At 47.3% G+C, this 22,938-nt stretch overlaps 1 protein-coding gene across 1 annotated transcript; it reads left to right on the top strand.

The window, feature by feature from the left end:
- The first annotated feature begins 121 nt into the window (after positions 1-121).
- On the top strand, positions 122-21,966 carry SOAT2 (sterol O-acyltransferase 2). The gene is made up of 15 exons (XM_003831037.3): positions 122-487; positions 979-1,034; positions 1,929-2,065; positions 2,383-2,442; positions 2,777-2,884; positions 12,278-12,554; positions 12,994-13,063; positions 15,256-15,340; positions 15,808-15,853; positions 16,042-16,171; positions 17,726-17,823; positions 18,243-18,341; positions 19,202-19,337; positions 19,849-19,994; positions 20,194-21,966. Exons 1-15 carry the CDS (start codon positions 406-408, stop codon positions 20,242-20,244), a joined length of 1,581 nt encoding a protein of 526 aa, XP_003831085.1. The 5' UTR covers positions 122-405; the 3' UTR covers positions 20,245-21,966.
- The last annotated feature ends 972 nt before the right edge of the window (positions 21,967-22,938 follow it).

Genomic DNA, 22,938 nt, shown 5'->3' with positions numbered 1-22,938 from the left:
GACCTTCAGCCTGCTGGGAGAGAGACTGGAAGGCCAGCCATGCTAGGTGACAAGCTTCTGAGAGGCAAAGTTCCCCTCCCCACGATGTACCCAGCCACTATTCCTGTGTGTGTGTGGCGGGGTGGATAGCACCCTTGGAGCTGGGCATCTGGATGGTGGTTGGGGTGTTAGGGGGATGTGGCGATCCCTGCGACAGACAGCAGAGTGAGGTCTGAATCTGAGAAGCTCTGCCTCCAGATCAGATAACCTATCGCACTCCCAGAGGCCCCCTCCTCCTGAAAGGACTTTAGTCTTTGGAGCTGTCACCTGAGCTGAGTGGGACAAGAGCTCTGCAGGGCAGGCCACACTGCGAAGGAAGGAGGCAACACGGGCAAGGGCTGCCTGCTGCCCGCTGGAGACCGCACCATGGAGCCAGGCGGGGCCCGTCTGCGTCTGCAGAGGACAGAAGGGCTGGGAGGGGAGCGGGAGCGCCAACCCTGTGGAGATGGTGAGCCACCCTCGGGGGTGCAGAAGGCACAGGCAAGTGGGGGGGAGGCGGGGAGAGATGCGCTATGGAGAGAAGGCTCCAACTGCCTGATGCCAATCCTTCCTGCTGTCCAGAGAGGCCAAGGAAGGCAGACCCTGGCCTCAGCCCAGAGCCACCCAGCTGGCAGATGGAACAGAAAAGAGCTATGTCAGAGCTGTGGCCTGGCCTTATCCTTCTGACTGTTTAGCCCCAGATAGTGAATGGAGTAGCTTCCCGTTCCCTGAGTGCCCTGTTCCCAGTAATGTCACCAGGCCCCCTGCTTGCCTATGGCCTCCTCACCACTGGCAACAGCAACTTCCCCTTCTAGTAGCCCCAACCATGATACTAGATATTGGCTGGTTGGGGTGAGGGCAGCTACTGAGCACACAAAGCATTTCCTGACCACAGGATGCCTCTGGGTCTGCAGAACCCCAATTCCTCCTGTTGACTGTGCCTTTGATCCCTCCTCACAGGAAACACTGAGACGCACAGAGCCCCGGACTTGGTACAATGGACCCGACACATGGAGGTGAGGGATGTCAGAGGTCAGAGGTCAAGTGGACAGATCCTTGGTAGCAGGAAGCAGGAGTGAGGCTTGGTGATAAAGATGACTTTTTTTTTTTTTTTTTGAAACAAAGTCTCGCTCTGTTGCTCAGGCTGGAGTGCATTGGCACAGTCTCGGCTCACTGCAACCTCTGCCTCCCAGGTTCAAGCGAGTAGCTGGACTACAGATGAGTGCCACCAGGTGTGGCTAATTTTTTTTTTATATTTTTAGTAGAGACAGGGTTTCACCATATTGGCCAGGCTGGTCTTGAACTCCTGACCTCAAGTGATCTACCCGCCTCGGCCTCCCAAAGTGCTGGGATTACAGGTGTGAGCCACGGTGCCCAGCCTGATGACTTGTTCCTGAGTGCAAAGATCGGGTTAGAATTAAGGATGGAGATGGAGGGGTTTGAAGCACAGGTCCCAAAGGTCACCAAAAGTCAGCCAGTAGATAGAGTCTTCCTGCTAGTGCGGCTGGAGGCCAGGGGTGAGGAGTGACAATCGGAGGTGACCAGGCTGGAATTCAGACCCAGGGAGGGGAAGCCTTGCTCCTACTGTCACTCCCTGATCCTCGCTGCTGCCCCAGGAAGCCAGAAGGAGATCAACTCTGGGCAGGAATCATGGCTTGTTCATCTTTTTACCACAGCACTTAGCACTGCGGGGTCCTACCCCACCAGCAGACCCATCACCACCCCACCAATGCCTGCCCTTCCCCCACAGGCCTGCCACTGCTGAACCCCCATTCCTGCTGACCCCCCAGGTTTGTTTTTTTTTTAAAAAGCACTGTGCCTGGCATAGACAGAAACTCAGTGAATGTCTGGTGAATGAAAGGATGGCTGACTGGAGGGACAGTGGGCTCTGCCCTGGCTTTGTCCCGTAGGCTGTGAAGGCACAATTGCTGGAGCAAGCGCAGGGACAACTGAGGGAGCTGCTGGATCGGGCCATGCGGGAGGCTATACAATCCTACCCATCACAAGACAAACCTCTGCCCCCACCTCCCCCAGTTTCCTTGAGCAGGTGAGTCTGCGGAATGGCTGCGCGGGCTCCTCCGTAGCAAGGATCATGAGCTAGAAACATCACGTTATGTGCCCTTGCCAGCTTTAGCAGGACCGTGACTCCAGCCTTCCCTCTTCCCCCTTTGTCTTCCTAACACTGACCTCCATCTACTGGGCCTCGCTCTGCCCTGGCCCTGACCTTCTACCCGGTCGTGCCCTCTGGCCCTAGCCCTGACCTTTCCCTACCACTCCCCTTGGCTCCCAAGTATTGACCTTCTGCATGGCCCTGCCCTCTGCCCATTTACTTTTTCCTGACCCTGAACAAACATCTCAATTCAGGAGCCAGGAGCCATCCCTGGGGAAACAGAAAGTTTTCATCATCCGCAAGTCCCTGCTTGAGTAAGTCGGGGTGATGACAAGTAATGGGAGGAAAAGAAAGGGCTTTGGCTAGGGGTCAAGGTACCTCATTTCTCATCCCCAGGCTCTAGGTGGTTTGTGGGGAGGACTTGGAAAGGGTTTCTAAGGTGTGGGTCCCCTATTTGCCCTAGGCATGGTTGTGGAAGAAAGGCCTTTAGCTGGAAGTTCTGGATCGCTAGGCCCCATGCCTCATGTGTACATGAGGTGAGCTAGTTCTGGATTGCTAGGCCCCATGCCTCATGTGTACAGTGTCTGAGCTAGTTTACACGACCCTGAGGACCCTCCCACACTGACTTTCCGGCCCCTGTCCCTCTAGTGAGCTGATGGAGGTGCAGCATTTCCGCACCATCTACCACATGTTCATCGCTGGCCTGTGTGTCTTCATCATCAGCACCCTGGCCATCGACTTCATTGATGAGGGCAGGTAGGTCCCCTTCCCACCTGGGACAGGCACACCTATCTGATCAGACCCTCTGGGTCCTCAGTGCCCCACCTGCCCTTGGGGCAAGAGGACACAGGTTCCCCCTTTGGTTATTGGACATGTACCAACATTGCTCCCAACAACCTTCCCACCTGAAACACTCTCTAGGATCCCTTCCTTCCCCAGCCTTGGTTGGCCCTTTGTCTGTCCTCTCAGGGCCAGCCACTCTCAAATGCTTCTCAATGACACCTTGCCCTGAGGCAGATGTGTGTGTGTGTGCACACATGCACACCCATACACACTCCTTTCCAAGTCAGTTCTATTCAAGTAACCTCCATTGAGCACCTCCCAAGTACCAGTCCTAGTGGCCAGAGAAATGAGGGGGGCAGACCCCACTCCTGTCTGTGAGGCACTCCCAGTCTTGTGGGGAAGACAGACATGTAACCAAGTGCCTGGGTGGGTCATTTCCCCCACAGAGCACCCCATCCAACTGTGAGGATGAGCCTCAGAGAGCTGTATACCCCTGGGGGTCTGTATTTTCATACCTCCCACTATTCCCAGACCAAACTGAGGGTTGGGGCTGCTATTTCTCATGGCCCAATAATGAGATGCAGATGAACTGGGGAGGAAGAGGGTTTTTATTTCTGTAACCAGTTACAGGGAGAAGGCCTGGAAATTATCACCAGGCCAACTAAAAATTACAATTTCCAGAGCATATATACCTTCTAAGCTCTACATCTATGTGTAGGTGTGCATTCATCTAAAGACATAAGTGATTAACTTCTTTTAATCTATAACTAAGGTCTGAGTCTTGAAGACCTTCTTTTGGAGCCTCAGTGTTTACTTAATCTAAATGGGTCCAGGTGCTGGGGTGATTACCCTTCTCTTATCTCCTGCTAAATAACGGAGGTTTGGGGAGTTTCTTCAGACCCCCAGCAAAACTTGTTTAATCATGCTTTGAGGTTCAGGAAAGGCCTAGGCAAAACTCTTGGTGGGCTTTTGTTACATTCCAGCCTTTGTATAAGGGCACTGGTTTTTAACATTTAACTTAACCACTCAGTCAGTACTGAAACAGTTGTTATGGAGGTCTGCATTAGTGAGACCTGCTTGTCACAGTCCCCACTGTCAATTTACACGATTTTTATCATGCGTGGATATTTATTTATCATGAGAATCGCAGGGAGATGGGGAGTCGTAATCTTTCTGGCTACTTCCTGCTGAGAGGGGGTCATCGTTATGGAGCACCAAAAGCAGCAGTGGAGTGGAAGAGGTTGATTTGTTCGCAGTAGCACTCTCTGTTTCGGGGCCTTGGAGGCAGCACCTGCTGAAACATAATACTATGTAACAGCACATATAAATAGGCTACTGCTCTTTTCTTCTGAAGTTTAAGTTGTCTAGTCTTCAGTTTGCAGGGCTTTAAGAAAGCAGAGCTTAGGTTTCAGTGATTACCAATTAGGAAGAATGGGGGAAAATGGAAAAGAAAGAGGAAAAAATTGAAAACATTATTTTGGAGACCTGTAGCCAGAAAAGTTAGAATTTAATCCAAACTGCAGAAAATAATAAAAACTGAAAAACATCAGGCAAGACTAGAATTTAACAACAGATGTACTTTTTTTTTTTTTTTTTTTGAGACAGAGTCTCGGTCCGTTGCCCAGGCTGGAGTGCAGTGGCGTGATCTTGGCTCACTGCAACCTCCGCCTCCTGGGTTCAAGCGAATCTCCAACCTCAGCCTCCTGAGTAGCTGGGACTACAGGCACATGTTACTGTGTTCGGCTCATTTTTGTATTTTTAGTAGAGACTGGGTTTCACCGTGTTGGCCCGGCTGGTCTCGAACTCCTGACCTCAGGCGATCTGCCCACCTTGGCCTCCCAAAGTGCTGGGATTACAGGTGTGAGCCACTGAGCCCAGCCATAGTTTTTGAAACATAATTTTTCTCTCTCCAGTTTCCCATTTTTATTAAAAGACAGATCATAGTAGGACTGGTTTGCTTTATTATACTTGGTTTAATTATTTGTATACAGTACAGCAAGAATAATTAGTTTCACATAGGCCTTTTAAATTGGCTTTGATGGAACTTCGTTCCATAGAAGGAATCTGAGATAAGTCCTTTTAAAGCCGAGCCCAGCCATGGATTTGTACCAATAAATACCTATGAGTTGGGTGAATTCCTCTTCTCTTGAGGTTCCAAGATAACTTGGGGTTCCTGGCCTGTCAGAAAATGACATTCTTTACCTACCACAGATCAGAAACCCTGGACAGGGACTGTGTACCCAAAATATGACGCCAGTTTTCAAGGGCTTTATTGGCTTCATAAGTCAAGTTCGATTCCTTAAAAAAGAGTACACCATTCCAGTCAAAGCCTTGGGAAAATAACCACTTTTTCCAATTATGTTCTGTTACAAAAGAAAACAGATTCTTATTGTACTTATGCAAATAACTATATTGCAAATAGTTTCCAAATTCTGGAGAAATCAGGTGGAGAGAAACAAACATGCTCCAAATTTTATTCATAGGAGTATACTTTACTTAATTGTTAAAAGCTATTAATAGCTCAAAAGAAAAGTTTCCTTGACTCTGCAAAGCAAAACAAAGGACTAGCAACATTTTAAGCAAAAAGTGAAAAAGATCACTTCAATCTCCTATTAGTTCAGTACATGCAGTTAATTCCTGTCCTGCTTCATATTAATGAATATTTTAACTCTTCAAGAGCCCTAAATGTTTTTCCTCCATTGTGATGTCACAATCTACAAAGTTATCAGAAACCTGCATTCAAGAGCACCTGTTAGAGCTTTATAACTGATTATAAAACCACCTTCTAAAGAGGACCAAAACAAGAAAACAATTGTTTATGGATGACAAACAGTTTTAGGGTAGCCATAGTTAAAGACACAATTGACAAGGAAATCTGTTACCTCTGTAGCACACAACAATTTAACATAACAATGGCTGGGCACAGTGGCTCATGCCTGTAATCCCAGCACTTTGGGAGGCCGAGGTGGGTGGATCACGAGGTCAGGAGTTCAAGACCAACCTGGCCAATATGGTGAAACCCCGTCTCTACTAAAAATACAAAAATTAGCTGAGCATGGTGGCGCATGCCTGTAGTCCCAGCTACTTGAGAGACTCAGGCAGAAGAATCACTTGAACCTGGGAGGCAGAGGTTGCAGTAAGCCAAGATCACGCCACTGCACTCCAGCCTGGGTGACAGAGCGAGACTCCATCTAAATAAATAAATAAATAACAATTGTAATTATTATTGCTAATGTACACTAAGATATATCAGAATTATAGCAGTCTCTCATAACTTTGGAATACATACCAATAACATATTTATACAAATATAGCCCAAAGAAAGTCAAACCCCATTTTATATTTGGGAATGCTTCCTGTATGATTTTTGGTACCAAATAAGCCAAATTTCACCTTTATATTAGTGTACTATTAATGTTAAACCCAATTATTTATTTATTTATTTATTTTCTTTTTTGAGACAGAGTCTCACTCCGTCACCCAGGCTGGAGTATAGTGGCATGATCTCGGCTCACTGCAATCTCTGAATCCTGGATTCAAGTGATTCTCCTGCCTCAGCCTCCCAAGTAATTGGAATTACAGGCATACGCCACCACACCCAGCTAATTTTTTTGTGTGTATTCTTAGTAGAGATGGGGTTTCATCATGTTGGCCAGGCTGGTCTTGAACTCCTGACCTCAAGCGATCCACCCACCTTGACATTCCCAAAGTGCTGGGATCATAGGTGTGAGCCACTGCACCTGGCCTTAAACCTAAGTCTTAATAAAATCTTATACACATGTTTACCCAATTTTAATGTTTGACCATAAGGTAAGATTTTTATAGACTTTTTCGAACCCTTTACAATTTTTGTTAAAGAGCAGGTTAGTGCTCTAAGAGAAACCCATTGTGCTTTTATTTTAATGCTCAATTTACAGAAGAAACTGGATGATATCCCTTTAACTTTAGCCAATATGTTTACACACAGAATTTCCTTTACAATCAACCTTCCACAACTTGCTTAAACCTCCATCTTTATTTTACCCAACTTAAAACAATCCTTTTACCTTTTAATCTAGGGAAAAATCCATTATTGTCATGCCTTCTTATAATCTTTTTACCAAAAGTGTATTTTACTTTTCTTATACACCTTGCACATAAATTGTTTCTTCAACAGTGTTAAATATATATTATACTGTTAACTCTTAGCAACCTTTACTTTTGGTGAAAACCTTGGTAAGTTTGGGATTTTAATTATGTACTAGGTGTGGCGCCTAGGACCTAGACAGGAGTACAGATAAGGTCTGACTTATTCCAGCATCTAACTCCATGTGTCCTAGGACTTACCTAGCTGTAAAGCAGGCAAGTTGTACAGCTAAGAGTCATAAAGCATTTAGGAGGCCTAATCACCTTTAAATTGTATAACATTTCTTGTATAAATTTCCTTTAATAAATTCTTTCAGGACTTCCACAGACAATCTCTGACATCCCTTGACTTTCTGATTTGTCCTAAACATGTTTCTCTTTAAACAACCAGTTATTTTACTTTAGGACAAGAATTTACCATACAAGATCCTTTCTTATATAAATTCTCTTTTCTTTAATATCTTTTTGCATATCTAGGGGGCATGGCTAATTTCACATGTCCCTAGCCTTATCTAGAATCTAACGCTCCAAAATAAATTTAACAATTTTAAAGTCAAAGAAGCAGTTTATGACCTAAAGCATTTAGCAAACCTAATATTTGACATCCATAATTTAAACCAAATGTTTACATTTTTGAAGATATTTTTATTTTACCAATAATCTTTAAAATTGTCTTTATTTTTATAACTTTTTTTATGTCTCTCTTATTTCCTGTTTTTTTACCTTGTTTTATATATAACCTTTAAGGTTTGAATTAGACAAAAATTAGTTACTCTTTAAAAAGGACACAATTTTTAGAAAGAATGTTTTCCTACATTTTTATTGGAAAATACCCAAATAATGAAATATCTGTTGTTTAACTTTAGATTCTAAATTATGACAAGTTTGTTTATGAGTATTTATCCCATTACATTTATCTAATTATTTATTTTAATCATTTGCCTACATTTTTTTTTTTTTTTTTGAGACGGAGTCTCACTCTGTCACCCAGGCTGGAGTGCAGTGGCGTGATCTCGGCTCACTGCAAGCTCCGCCTCCCAGGTTCACACCATTCTCCTGCCTCAGTCTCCCGAGTAGCTGGGACTACAGGCGCCCGCCACCACGCCCGGCTAATTTTTTTTGTATTTTTAGTAGAGACGGGGTTTCACTGTGTTAACCAGGATGGTCTCGATCTCCTGACTTCGTGATCTGCCTGCCTCGGCCTCCCAAAGTGCTGGGATTACAGGTGTGAGCCACCTTGCCCAGCCTATAGTGGAGCTTTAAAACAGAGAATGATAACAGTCCTTTCCCAGAACAAACTTCCTTCATGTCTGTGGACTAGACTAAGGCCACAAGAGTAGAAGTTAGGGTATTTTACTAAATAATTCAAGATGTCGCTATCTTCATTAAACAATATTAATGTTTCATTCATTAAAAATGACATGAGCAAAGATCATTCTGTTTTGGGCTGAGTTATAGTTTTGTAGCCTCTATGCCAAATTTTGACACCTTATAGTATTTGGCAGAGATAAGTATGAAATTGCTTGATCAATAAATGCAAACAAAAATGTATGCTGGCAACTCTTAAGACATTTCTAGTATTACTTTACCAATAATTTTTAAAGCTAGCTTATGTATTAAAGATTTTATTTAAGTCACATAAACTTGAAAAAGCATTTGACTAGTCTTTCCTTTTTCTGTTAAAGTATTTAAGTGCTTTTATTTTTCTTTAAGCCAATTAATTAGAACTCTTTTATATATTTTCAGTAGTGAAACATGGTATACACAAGACATAAATACGCAGACGTATTAGGCATGCCGATAGAAGTACATTTTATAGATTCCTAAGACCTCCTTTTTCCTCTCTTTTAACTGGATCTTTGTGCTCTGGGCAGATCTTACACTGAATCCTGGGTTTTCAAAAAGGGAGAATTATTATGAAGCCAGATCATGTGAGGCTTTTACAGTGCACTTACATTTTTTTTCCCAAAGACATTTCTATGTCTCTCAATTACACTTCTTAAAAACCCCAGAGTAGCTTCTGTTGTAATAGCTATTAATCAAGAAAACAGAATTCAGTCAACTGAGAAGGAAAAAAACTTCTGCTCAAAAAGACAAGGTCCTGGCCGGGTGTGGTGGCTCACGCCTGTAATCCCAGCACTTTAGGAGGCCGAGGCGGGCAGATCACCTGAGGTCGGGAGTTTGAGACCAGCCTGACCAATATGGAGAAATCCTGTCTCTACTAAAAATAAAAAATTAGCCAGGTGTGGTAGCACATACCTGTAATCCTAGCTACTCGGGAGGCTGAAGCAGGAGAATTGCTTGAACCCGGGAGGCGGAGGTTGTGGTGAGCCAAGATTGCACCATTGCACTCCAGCCTGGGTGACAGAGCAAAACTCTGTCTCAAAAAAAAAAAAAAAAAAAAAAAAAAAAAAAAAAAGACAAGGTCCTAGGAGAGAAATAAAAACAAAACCAAAAACATGAAAGCCTTTTAAATACAAACGTGCACACATGCACACATACGTATACACATCTTGGATGTTATCTTTTAATTAAGCTGACTCTCAACCATTGAGCGTCTAGAAGATATTTTTCCTTCCCAGTGGCCTCTCAGCAGGAATGGACCCAATACCTCCCTTTTTTTTTTTTCTTTCCTTTTTTTTTTTTTTTTTAAGACAGAGTCGTGCTCTGTCGCCCAGGCTGGAGTGCAGTGGTGCAATCTCAGCTCACTGCAACCTCTGCCTCCTGGGTTCAAGCAATTCTCTGCCTCAGCCTCCCAAGTAGCTGGGATTACAGACGTCCGCCACCACGCCTGGCTAATTTTTTTAGTAGAGATGGGGTTTCACCATCTTGGCCAGGCTGGTCTCAAACTCCTGAACTCATGATCCAGCCACCTCGGCCTCCCAAAGTGCTGGGATTACAGGCATGAGCCACTGCACCCAGCCAATACCTCCTATTTTCAAGTTTACATGCTATCAAAGGGAATAAGACAGATACACAAATAAGTGGAGACAAATTTTGGACAACACAAGGGGGAGTGCACTCAGGCAAAACAGACTCAAAACCAACTCAAAACCTGATCGCAACCAAAATGCAAAGCAGGCGTATGAGTGAGCACTATTGCTTCCCTGGGTGGTACCGGACAAATGGCTTAACAAGCCCAATAGGAAAACAATAGGCTCCCGGTATATGATCTGTTTAACTCACCCTTTGAGTGTGTCTGCTTCTGATCTCTGTTCTTCCCCAGTAGTGAAAGGGATGTGCAATTTTGCACACGGGACAGCCCTCAGGAGGGTCCCCAAGAAAAATCTCACGGGCAGCTGCTTGGACCCTCCTGAAGACTGTCTCATCGCAAGCCACTGGTGGCTGAACACAGCACCATCCCGGTCTCTCCTGGCTGGCTTGCCACGTTTTGTTCCCAGATCAAACTGAAGGTTGGGCTGCTATTTCTTGCGGCCCAGTAACGAGATGCAGATGAACTGGGGAGGAAGAGAGTTTTTATTTCTGTAACCAGTTACAGGGATAAGGCCTGGAAATTATCACCAGGCCAACTAAAAATTATAAAGTTTTCCAGAGCTTATATACCTTCTAAGCTCTATGTCTATGTGTAGGTGTGCATTCATCTAAAGACATAAGTGATTAACTTCTTTTAATCTATAACTAAGGTCTGAGTCTTGAAGACCTTCTTCTGGAGCCTCAGTAAGTTTACTTAATCTAAATGGGTCCAGGTGCTGGGGTGATTACCCTTCTCTTATCTCCTGCTAAATCACAGAGGTTTGGGGAGTTCCTTCAGAATCCCAATAAACTCATTTGTGGAGGCCTGGGGAGTGTCTTCAGACCCCCAATAAAACTTGTTTAATCATGCTTTGAGGTTCAGGAAAGGCCCAGGCAAAACTCTTGGTGGGCTTTTGTTACATTCTGGCCTTTGTATAAGGGCACTGGCTTTTAATATTTAACTTAACCACTCTATCAGTACTGAAACAGTTGTTATGGAGGCCTGTATTAGTGAAACCTGGCCTGCCACATCCCCTCTCCCTATGTTGGGCTTGGGAAGCAATGAAAAAAACAGCTCCAAGGATCCACAGGCTCAGCAACAGCACTGCCTTTTGGTAAAATTTTTGTTGTTAGTTATACAAGTATTAAAAGGACAAAATCTACTGCTAGGTTTGCATAAGAAAAAAATAAATTAAAAAAACTAAAGATGATAAAACCTCAGTAAAAAGCTCAAATACATGTTTTCGTGTAAAGGAGGTCCTTCTTGACCGCCTCCTTCAATCCCACACTGCTCTCGGTGGATTTTAAACAGTTTCTGGCTGGGTGCAGTGGCTCACGCCTGTAATCCCAGCACTTTGGGAGGCCGAGGCAGGCGGATCACTTGAGGTCAGCAATTCAAGACCAGTCTGGCCAATATGGTGAAACCCTGTCTCTACTGAAAAAAAAAAAATTAGCCAGTCGTGGTGGTGCAAGCCTGTAGTCCCAGCTATTCAGGAGGCTGAGGCAGGATAATTGCTTGAACCCGGGAGGCGGAGGTTGCAGTGAGCAGAAATTGTGCCACTGCACTCCAGCCTGGGTGACAGAGCGAGACTCTGTCTCTAAAAAAAACAGTTTCTGAGTTTCCATCCAGAGCATTTTCCATGCATCGACATTCAGTACCAAAGATAGGTACATTGTGGAGGTTTCACGTAAACCAGAAACTGTACCTATTATTTTGTAATTTGATTTTACTCCCTAACAATTTATTTTAGGGATCTTTTCATGTTAGTCCATTGGTTTGAAGGACTGAAGAATATGGAGGTGCCAGATTTGTTCACTTAGTCCTTTACTAATGGACACTTAGGTTGTCTTCAGTTTTTCCCCTTAACAAACCATACACTATTAACCTAGGCTAACAAAACACTGAACAACCGGCATCCTATTAGCTCCAATCTACAACAACAGACGCTCCAAAGGAATAAAACTAAGGAAAGTCAGTCTAGTTACCTCATATCCTAACATGTGTTGTATATAGAGTACTGAGCCCTTACCAACACCATGAAATCAGAGAGGGCTCTCAAGGTCATTTAGAATCAAACTCATGCCATGACTGAGTCTCCTGGAGCAACGCCCTGTGCCACAGAGGTGCCATCTTGAACACCTCCAGAGATGGGGAGCTCACAACCTGATCAAGATACCTCAGTTCATCTTCCAGGAGCTCAGACTGAAGAGGAAGGGGACAAGAATGGGCTTCACTTGTCTACTTTGTCTCTCCTTCCCCACTCCAAGGCTGCTGCTGGAGTTTGACCTACTGATCTTCAGCTTCGGACAGCTGCCATTGGCGCTGGTGACCTGGGTGCCCATGTTTCTGTCCACCCTGTTGGCGCCGTACCAGGCCCTGCGGCTGTGGGCCAGGCAGGGGGCCAGGGTCACCTGGACGCAGGTGACGGGCCTGGGCTGTGCGCTGCTAGCCGCCCACGCCGTGGTGCTCTGCGCGCTGCCGGTCCACGTGGCTGTGGAGCATCAGCTCCCGCCGGCCTCCCGTTGTGTCCTGGTCTTCGAGCAGGTGAGGGCCGAGCCCTGCTGAGGGACAGGAAGGAACCAGCTGGTGGGGCCATCTCAGCAGAGGGGGAGTCCCCCAAAGAGGGGGCGGGGCCCACGAGAGGGAGGCGCTGGAGACGGCATTGGCAGGGGCGGAGCTAGTTACCGGGGGTGGAGTTCATTACGAGGGATTTGGGGAACCTGCAGGCTGGAAGGCAAACACTGTGACACTGCCATCACAGGAGGTTGACCAGAAGACTCCGCTCTGGCCTCTTATCCCAGCAGCCTTCATTCATCCCAGCATATATTAGGCTATACGGCCATCCAACAAAAAGAAGTATGGGCTCTGACCAGACAGATCTTACACTCTGCCTGCCTCTCAGAGGTAACCCAGAGCACAGAGAGGTTAAGCGATTTGCTTAAAGCCACACAGCAACTTTTCCTCCCCTTCCATTCTGCCACAGGTTAGGTTCCTGATGAAAAGCTACTCCTTCCTGAGAGAGGCTGTGCCTGGGACCCTTCGTGCCAGACGAGGTGAGGCCTTCATCTTGCCCGGTTGTGAACTCAGTCCTCTTGGCTGACTGAATGAAGCCAGCAGGTGCAAGATCCTGATAAAAGCCCCTGCCTTCCTAAGCCCGAGTTGCCGACCAGGCACAGCCCTGGCATCCAGCTGGGCTCTGTGGGCCTTCATCGTTAGGCATTCTCAGCCCCTGCCTCTGACAGATGGCACCTCTGTTACCCAGGACTTCTGGCACTTTCCTATTTCCTATTTCCAGGCCCAGCCTGTCACCCAGGCTTTGTTATTCCATTTATAGAGCACAGGCAGAGTATATTTAGCATCATTCTTAAGGGCCCTAGAATTTTTGGAATGACAAGTTGGCACTGGCTCCAACTTAAAGTCACCAGCTGCATTAGCCCTTAACAAGAGCCCTTAAAGTCACCAGCTGCAGGCTGAGCACAGTGGCTCACACAGGTAATCCCAGCACTCTGGGACACTGAGACAGGAGGATCGTTTGAGCCCAGGAGTTCAAGACTAGCCTGAGCAACGTAGTGAGATGGGGTCTCACTTCAAAAAACTTTTTAAAATTAGCCAGGTGTGGTGGCTAATGCCTGTGGTCCCAGCTATGTGGAAGGCTGAGGTGAGAAGATTACTTGAGTCCGGGAGGTGAAGGCTGCAGTGAGCCATGACTGTGTCACTGTACTCCAGCCTGGGCAACAGACTGAGATCCCATCTCAAAAAAAAAAAAAAAAAAAAAAGTGAGAGACATGCAACTCTTTCTTTCACTCACTTGAACACTTAAAGACCATTTCAATGTTATTAATTGGCCCGATTTCAATTTTTTTTTTTTTTTAGATGGAGTCTTGCCCTGTTTCCCAGGCTGGAGTGCAGTGGCACGATCTTGGCTCACTGCAGCCTCCACCTTCTGGGTTCAAGCGATTCTCCTGCCTCAGCCTCCTGAGTAGCTGGGATTATAGGTGTGCGTCACCACACCCAGCTAACTTTTTTGTACTTTTAGTAGAGACAGGGTTTCACCATGTTGGCCAGGGTGGTCTCGAACTCCTGACCTCCAGTGATCCACCCACCTCAGCCTCCCAAAGTGCTGGGATTACAGGCATGAGCCACCGTGCCCAGCCAATTTTTTTTTTTTTTTTTTTTAGAGACAGGGTCTTGCTATGTTGCCCAGGCTGGTCTTGAACTCCTGGGCTTAAGCAATCCTCCTGCCTTGGCCTCCCAAAGTGTTGGGATTACAGGAGTGAGCCATTGAGCCCGGCCCCTAATTTCAATATCGTTGTATCTCAGCGAATAGGAAAGCTCGAGGAGAACAGAAGAGATGGGAGAATGGCCGGTCAGTAGAGTAGTCAGAACACACACAGAATTTGTCAGTTAAGTTTGCTCTCTTATTTGGGTGTATTTCATGATGCCCTAAAACAATTGCAATAGTAACATTAAAAATCACTGGTCACAGTGATTTTTGCCGAGGTGAGAAGTTGGGGTAGAAGGGTAGACCTGTGACTCATGGTGGTGGAGAGGGTACGTTTCTGGGAGGCCTGGGGAGGCAGTGGGAGGGTGGTGCCAAGGGAAGAGGAGGCCAGTGCTGGGCCAGAGGTCCAATGCCACCGGCAGCTGCCAGTGTCCCTCTCCAGTTATGTATCCTCACACCCCCTCCAGGTCCTGGGCTGTGTGCTCTATGCCTGTGCACCATACCACATATAATAATAAGAAGAAAGAAATATTTCAGGAATTGCCAAAATGTGACACAGTGGCATGAAGTGAGCACTTGCCGTTGGAAAAAGTGGCACTGATAGCCTTGTCTCTTGCAGGGTTGCCACAAACTTTCAATTTGTAAAAGAGGCAATATCTGGGAAGTGCAGTAAAATAAGATGTGCCTGTATTAGGAAGTCCAGACAGAAGGGGAAGGAGAATGGGTTGTCGAACGTATGGGTACCAAATGAAGCTCTGGCCACAGCAGGCCCTGCACTGGAAGATAGGGTGCCTGAAATGAAAGCAGAAGAGACAGTGTTAAAGAGCCAGTTCCGGTCCTGCCCAGCTTAGCTCCCCTAGCCCACATCCAGGTCCTATGTCCAGCTCCTTGCTTATCCCCCACCCCCACCCTATCCATTTCTCCACTCACCAATCCCACCACCCTTCCCCAGCAGCCCCCTCACCTCTGCCCTCTGCCCTCTGCCCTTGCCCTTACTAATCCACCCCTCTCATTCCTCCCCAGGTGAGGGGATCCAGGCCCCCAGTTTCTCCAGCTACCTCTACTTCCTCTTCTGCCCAACACTCATCTACAGGGAGACTTACCCTAGGTAAGACCCTGCACTCCTTCCCCAAATGCCCAGGCCCATCAGGAACCTTACCCTTCTACTCTCCCCTCCCTGAGGTCCTCAGGCTCACCTCAGGCACTGGCCACTTTCTCAGGAAGCATCTCATAATAAAGATGGGAAATAGGTGACTGGTAGACTACCCTGTCTCCTTGCCTGGCCTATGATGACACTAGGGCAACCCACTTTCCTGATTTACCCAGGACTGTCCTGATTTTAGTACTGAAAATCCTACCCATCCTACACACCCTTGTTGACATCCATGCTTAAAACCCACTTGTTATCTCTGTTATGGAAAGTTCAGAGTATCCTAGACCCCACCACCCTAGATAATCCTTCCAGGCCTAAGCAATTAAGGGAACTGAGGAGAGAGGGCCCCAGAACCAGTGCCCAGGCTGAACAGAGAACAACATGAAAGAATGAGAAACATATTGTCCCCATTGCCGCTGCAGGACGCCCTATGTCAGGTGGAATTATGTGGCCAAGAACTTTGCCCAGGTGAGAAGACAGGGTAGAAGGGTGGACCTGTGACCCATGGTGGTGGAGAGGGGACATTTCTGGGAGGCCTGGGGAGGCAGTGGGAGGGTGATGCCAAAGGAAGAGACGGCCAGTGCTGGGCCAGAGGTCAATGCCACCGGCAGCTGCCAGCGTCCCTCTCCAGTTATGTGTCCCCATGCCCCCTCCAGGCCTTGGGATGTGTGCTCTATGCCTGCTTCATCCTGGGCCGCCTCTGTGTTCCTGTCTTTGCCAACATGAGCCGAGAGCCCTTCAGCACCCGTGCCCTGGTGCTGTCTATCCTGCATGCCACGTTGCCAGGTGAGCCAACTAAGGTAGGGCTAGAGCAGCTGTGCCCTGGGGAAGGCTAATCAGGGAAGGCCTTGCTAGTTACCTTCCCTCAGTTTCAACACGTTCTCCTTCTGAGTCTCCCCTTACGTCTGTCCCCTCCGATCAGGGCCATTGCCATGGTCTCAGTTCAGACCATCTGCTCCCCCTCCACATCAGCCTCCTAACCCATCTCCCTGGCACCCAGATCTTTCCTTTCCCATCTACCCCTAACACTGCTGCCCAGGTGAACTTTCCTACTACAACTAATCATTCCCTACCCTCCTTCAAAAACTCTAGTGATAAGTCAATGCTGGCACTTTTGGATCAGATATGAACCCTTGATGTGGCATCCAAGGCTCCTTCCCACACAGCCCCAGCCTATCTTCTCATCCTACAACAAGCCCTGAAAGATATGTGCTTCCATGCCTCCAGGCCTTTGCCCATACTGGCCCCTCAGCTTGAAATACCCTTTCCTAATTTTCAGCCATGGAATCTAGTTGCTTCTTGGAGGCCCATGGCTGAGATGCCCCCTCCTGTGGGAAGCCTTCCTTTTGTAGCCATCAATTACTATGACCCACCTGTTTCTCTGTACTCACAGGCACATCAATGCCACCATACTTAGCTCCCATTACATTTGCCCTGGACACATGGTTGGACATCTTTCTGTCTCTGTCTGTGTGTGTCTCACGTCAATTACTCTGTGAACTCCCAATGGCCCTTTGAGATTCATCTCTATCCCCAACATCTGGCACAAAGTGATGCCAAGTAAATGTACATGAACAAATGGATGAATAAATGAATGCATGAGGCCAGGCACAGTGGCTCACACCTGTAATCCCAACACTTTGGGAGGCCAAAGGAGGAGGACCGCTTGAGGCCAGGAGTTCGAGACTAGACTGGACAATATAGTGAGATCTCATCTCTACAAAAAACTTAAAAATAGCCGGGCATGGTGGCTCACACCTGTAATCCCAGCACTTTGGGAGGCTAAGGTGGGTGGATCACAAGGTCAGGAGATCAAGACCATCCTGGCTAACATGGTGAAACCCCATCTCTACTAAAAATACAAAAAATTAGCCGGGCGTGGTGGTGGGCGTCTGTAGTCCCAGCTACTCGGGAGGCTGAGGCAGGAGAATGGCATGAACCCAGGAGGCGGAGCTTGCAGTGAGCTGAGATCGCGCCACTGCACTCCAGACTGGGAAAGAGAGTGAGACTCCGTCTCAAAAAAAAAATAATAATAATAATAATTAGCTGGGAGTGGTGGCTCACGTCTGTAGTTCCAGTTACTTGGGAGGCTGAGGTGGGAGGATCGCTTGAGTCCAGGAGTTTGAGGCTGCAGCGAGCTATGATCACACCACTGCAGTCCAGCCTGTCTCAAAAGAGAAAAAAAAAAAAGGAATGCATAAATTTGTGAATTACCAATAAATGAATGGTAAGAGTTGGGGCCCTGGTTTCTGGGCAGGGGCTCCTCAGAACCCAGATCAGGGCCGCCTGTGGGTCCATGTGGGCCAGCCTGACCTGCAGCCTCTTGTCCCCAACCACCAGGCATCTTCATGCTGCTGCTCATCTTCTTTGCCTTCCTCCATTGCTGGCTCAACGCCTTTGCCGAGATGCTACGATTTGGAGACAGGATGTTCTACCGGGTGGGGCCTGGACCTAGGCCAGTTGGAAGCTGGAGGCAGGGAGGGTTAGGGAGGGATCTGGGGAAGATGGTGGCCAGGTTGGGTGTCACTTCAGCCATGCTGTTCACCTCCCATAATAAGAAATGCAGTCCTCTGGATGTGCTTATAATGCCACCCCTCCACCTCCTGACAAGCCAGGGCTAACTGCTTTTGTGTGCATGGTACTACAGAATCTTCTCCTGAGAGAGGGAGTAGGAGGGAGGACAGGGCCTCCGTGACCTGAGGAGGGAGGTGGGAGAGTGTCTGCTGTCCCTGTTCTGCCAGGAGCCAGCTCTTCTGGAACACTGGGATAGGGTGCAGTCAGAGGGAGCAGTTGGGAGGAGCCGGAACCCAGATGCTTGCTTACCTCCTGTCCCCCACTCTGACCCCACCTTCTCCAGGACTGGTGGAACTCAACGTCCTTCTCCAACTACTACCGCACTTGGAACGTGGTGGTCCATGACTGGCTGTACAGCTACGTGTATCAGGATGGGCTGCGGGTATGGGCCCTGCAGACTCCTTCAGCTCTCACAGTTAATGGGGGCTCTCCTTCCTTCCCTCTCCTTCCCTCCTGCTACAGTGTGGCAACTACACCACTCACCTTTTCCAGGACTAAGGGCCGTTTTGATTTCATCTGTCCTCATTTTCTCATTTTACCCAACCCAATGGGTAGAAAGTCCTTGCAATCTTAACTTTCTTCCATCTTTATCCTTAATTCCACCCTGTCCACAGGGCATTGTTTCCCACCTTAGCCTTCTAAGGAACATGCACATAGCAATTTTCAGCTACCAAGGGTTTTTACACACATTTAATCAGCACAGTAACCCTGAGAAATAAATATTATTATATCCTCATTTTAAAATGGCACCTAAGTCCCAATGGGATAGTAGCATGCTTTTTTTTTTTTTTTTTTTTTTTTTTTTTTGAGATGGAGTCCAGGCTTGTTGCCCAGGCTGGAGTAGAATGGCACGATCTTGGCTCACCTGCAACCTCTGCCTCCTGGGTTCAAGCGATTCTCCTGCCTCAGCCTTTTGAGTAGCTGGGACTACACGCAAATGCCACCATGCTCACCTAATTTTTGTATTTTTAGTAGAGACGAGGTTTCACCATATTGGCCAGGCTGGTCTTGAACTCCTGACCTTATTATCTGCCCATCTCAGCCTCCCAAAGTGCTGCGATTACAGACGTAAGTGACCGTGCCCAGCCAGCATGCTCTTAAATAAGATTGATGTCACCCCTTCTGACCTCAGATCCCATATTCTTTCCACTGTGCCACACTCCCCCGGCTTCCTTAAGGTGGGGGCTCTTTGTGGAGGAGCTCAGGGAGACTCACTCTTCACTCCTTTCCTCACCCTGCCAGCTCCTTGGTGCCCGGGCCCGAGGGGTAGCCATGCTGGGTGTGTTCCTGGTCTCTGCAGTGGCCCATGAGTATATCTTCTGCTTCGTCCTGGGGTTCTTCTATCCCGTCATGCTGATACTCTTCCTTGTCATTGGAGGTGAGCTGGTCTCTGTGCCACTGGAGGGGAGCCATCCAGAGGGAGGCCTGCGTCCTGCTCCTGCAGATCCCAGACTGATGGTTGGGAGGCCTCGCCCCCAGGCCTGGAGGCGAGGCTGCTGAGACTGAGAGGTGGAGTCGGGGGGTACTTGGACAGCAAGGAGGGAGGCAGCCTTTGGGAGGCAGCCAAGCTGTATCCTGGGGCATGTGGGAGGAGGTTTCTGGTTGGAGAGGAATATTTGAATAGATCACTCATGGAGGAAGACAAAGAGGAGGAAACTGGGATGAGGCTGAGAGACTCAGTATGAGATTCAGGATATTGAAGTACAAACTGAAGAATCCTGGTTTTACATGGGCCACTTTAGACCTCTACGAATTTCTGCACCTGAGTTCAAGATCTTCTCCAATGGGGCCTTCTTGTTCCATCTCTTCCCAATACCCTGGAATGGGAGGGAAGCCAGGGAGACAAGGCACTCCTGGAGCTGGAATGACAACCTTTCTTCCTGCACCAGGAATGTTGAACTTCATGATGCATGACCAGCGCACTGGCCCGGCATGGAACGTGCTGATGTGGACCATGCTGTTTCTAGGCCAGGGAATCCAGGTCAGCCTGTACTGCCAGGAGTGGTACGCACGGCGGCACTGCCCCTTACCCCAGGTAAGAGACCACAACCGTCATCCAGCTCCCCATCCATGAGGACACACAGACCAACAGCCAGTCCCTCCTTGTTCCCCAACTCACCGGCCACAGTCAGGCACCAGGGCCTGGCTTGGGGGTGATGGACTCTCACGTCTTGGATGCATGGGTTGGGTCACCAGGAATGATCTCATTCACAACTTATTCTTCTCTGGCTCAGACAACCTTCTGGGGGCTGGTGACACCTCGATCTTGGTCCTGCCATACCTAGAGGTCAGGACAGACGATGCTACCTGCCCAGACACCACCAAGTTCTCTGCCTGCAAAACCTGGGACCAGGACTTCTGTCTGCATTCCCAAATTTGGCTCTGAGTCGAGGCAACCTGCACACAAGACCCCACCAAGGAATGTGCAAGGACTGAGATCTGCAGACTTGTGGGTAACTGATCACAGACCTCAGCATGGGGGTGACCAGGGTGACTCTTCAATCCCTATCCCCATGGGCTGGGTACAGGATATCCTCCTACCCCATGACTGTCTTAGGGAGACTTGGGGTACCTTATGGATTTGATGAATGTGGGGGAACTCAGAGGAACTGGGGCCACCAAGGTTGGAAAAGGGTTTGGTTCATGACTTTGTATTCCTTCCAATACAGCAATAAACTTTGTCTCCCTTTTTATTCATTCATTTATTCATTCATTCATTCATCATTTGTGGAAGGCTCACTTGGATTTTTGTAGAGTTGTGTCTGCAGAGGCAAGACTTTGTGGTAGGATGGGTGAGAATCTTGGGTGCCCCCTGCCTTACCTTCTCTATGCCACCACCATCTCCCAGAAACCTGACCCTTCTTCCACCTCTTCTCCAGCTCATATTGAATTTTCTAGCCCTTTTAATCCTTCTGCTCATGGCATGCCCTAGCACATTTTGAGAGGACACGTAGCAGGCCTCCTTTCCTTTAGCAGATTCAGGAGAGGCATGCCTTGTATAGACCTGAAACGAAGCTTTTAATTTTGTGAACCCCAGTTTCTACAACTATAAAAGGGACATTAAAATTAGGAGTGTCCCGACTGAAGGAGACAGAAGGTCAAAATACTTCTGTTCAAAACTGTTTCAGAAACCAGACTGTGTGGTCTGCCCTCCCCACACTGATTCCCTGCCTGATGTGGTTCTGGGGAGACATCTGTGTAAGAAAAGTGGGGAACATTAGTCTCAGGGGGGCTGAGGACCAAAAAATCCAGGGTCCCTAAGAGAGAGAGATGGGGTATTTCTTTTTTTTTTTTTTTTTTAACACTTCAACAGTGTGTATAAGACATCTTTTTTTTTTTTTTTTGAGGTGGAGCCTCACTGTGTCGCTCAGGCTGGAGTGCAGTGGCGCGATCTCAGCTCACTACAAGCTCCGCCTCCCGGGTTCACGCCATTCTCCTGCCTCAGCCTTCAGAGTAGCTGGGACCACAGGCGCCCGCCACCACGCCCGGCTAATTTTTTTTTTTTTTGTATTTTCAGTACAGACGGGGTTTCACTGTGTTAGCCAGGATGGTTTCGATCTCCTGACCTCGTGATCCGCCCATCTCAGCCTCCCAAAGTGCTGGGATTACAGGTGTGAGCCACTGTGCTCGGCATAAGACATCTTTTTATGTCAATAAATATAGATCTATTTTGTCACTTTTATTTATTTATTTGTTTTTATTTATTTATTTATTTTTGAGATGGAGTCTCGCTCTGTCGCCCAGGCTGGAGTGCAGTGGCGTGATCTCGGCTCACTGCAACCTCTACCTCCTGGGTTCAAGCCATTCTCCTCCCTCAGACTCCCGAGTAGCTGGGACTACAGGCGCCTGCTACCACGCCCAGCTAATTTTTGTATTTTTAGTAGAGACGGGGTTTCACCATGTTGGTCAGGCTGGTCTCGAACTCCTGACCTCATGATCCACCCGCCTCGGCCTCCCAAAGTGCTAGGATTACAGGCATGAGCCATCACACCCAGACTCTTTTCTCCCTCTTTTTATGCCTTCTTTTGAATAAATTATTATTCCACAAGTGGAATGAATGATACATTTTTATTTCATTTCTGTTATCTTATTGTATGTTCTTTACTCATCCCATGATTTAGCTTTGTAGCTCATGTTGCTATTCATTTCATTTCCCCTACCCCATTGTTATTTTGGATGTTCTACTATATTTTTCCATTCTCTTGTTAGTTACCTTCCCTTCCAGCAATAATAATAAAACACACATTATGATTATTTGAAAATATGCCAATTACGTATTCCATTAAGATGTTTCATGTCCTGCACTTCTACCAATAAGAGACATTTAGAATACTTTTTCTTACCTCTCTCACTCTGCTTCCAACTCCTGGGTTTTTCTGAGATAGGATAGTACTTTTGGTTGTAGATATAATTAGATGTCTATCAAGCTCCATGAACATTTAACTGTATAATATTTTTCTAAGTTTGTTGCTCACTACTTGTTCTTTATTCTCTTCACCTTCCTCTATCTTGATTTCTCTGTTCTGTACCAAACCATTCTTTCAGGTGAGGTATGAGATTGATATACTCTCTGAATCCTTTGGATCTCCAAATATATATGTTTTGCCCTGACAGGTGAAAGTTCTCTCAGCTGGGTATGAGATTCCTGTGTAAGGCTGGATGCAGTGACTCACACCTGTAATCCCAGCACTTTGGGAGGCCAAGGTGGGTGGATTACTTGATGTCAGGAGTTCGAGACCAACCTGGCCAACATGGTGAAACCCCATCTCTACTAAAAATACAAAAATTAGCCAGGTGTCATGGCAGGTGCCTGTAGTCCCAGCTACTTGTGAGGCTGAGGCAGGAGAATTGCTTAAACCTGGGAGGTGGAGGTTGCAGTGAGTTGAGATTGCACCACTGCGCTCCAGCCTGGGTGACAGAACAAGACTCAGTCTCAAAAAAATTAAAATAAAAATAAATAAAAGACTCCTGGCCGGGCG

This window comes from Pan paniscus, chromosome 10 (assembly GCF_029289425.2).
Source record: "Pan paniscus chromosome 10, NHGRI_mPanPan1-v2.0_pri, whole genome shotgun sequence".
In the NCBI taxonomy this organism is placed as follows: Eukaryota; Metazoa; Chordata; class Mammalia; order Primates; family Hominidae; genus Pan; species Pan paniscus.
This window is presented reverse-complemented; position numbering and strand designations above follow the sequence as displayed.

Bases quoted from the DNA above. Each gene is read 5' to 3' on its own strand.
- SOAT2 (XM_003831037.3), top strand. From the start codon at position 406: ATGGAGCCAGGCGGGGCCCGTCTGCGTCTGCAGAGGACAGAAGGGCTG. The intron at 2,443-2,776 runs GTAAGTCGGGGT...CTGTCCCTCTAG, and splicing joins ATCCGCAAGTCCCTGCTTGA to TGAGCTGATGGAGGTGCAGC. The intron at 15,341-15,807 runs GTAAGACCCTGC...TTGCCGCTGCAG, and splicing joins TACAGGGAGACTTACCCTAG to GACGCCCTATGTCAGGTGGA.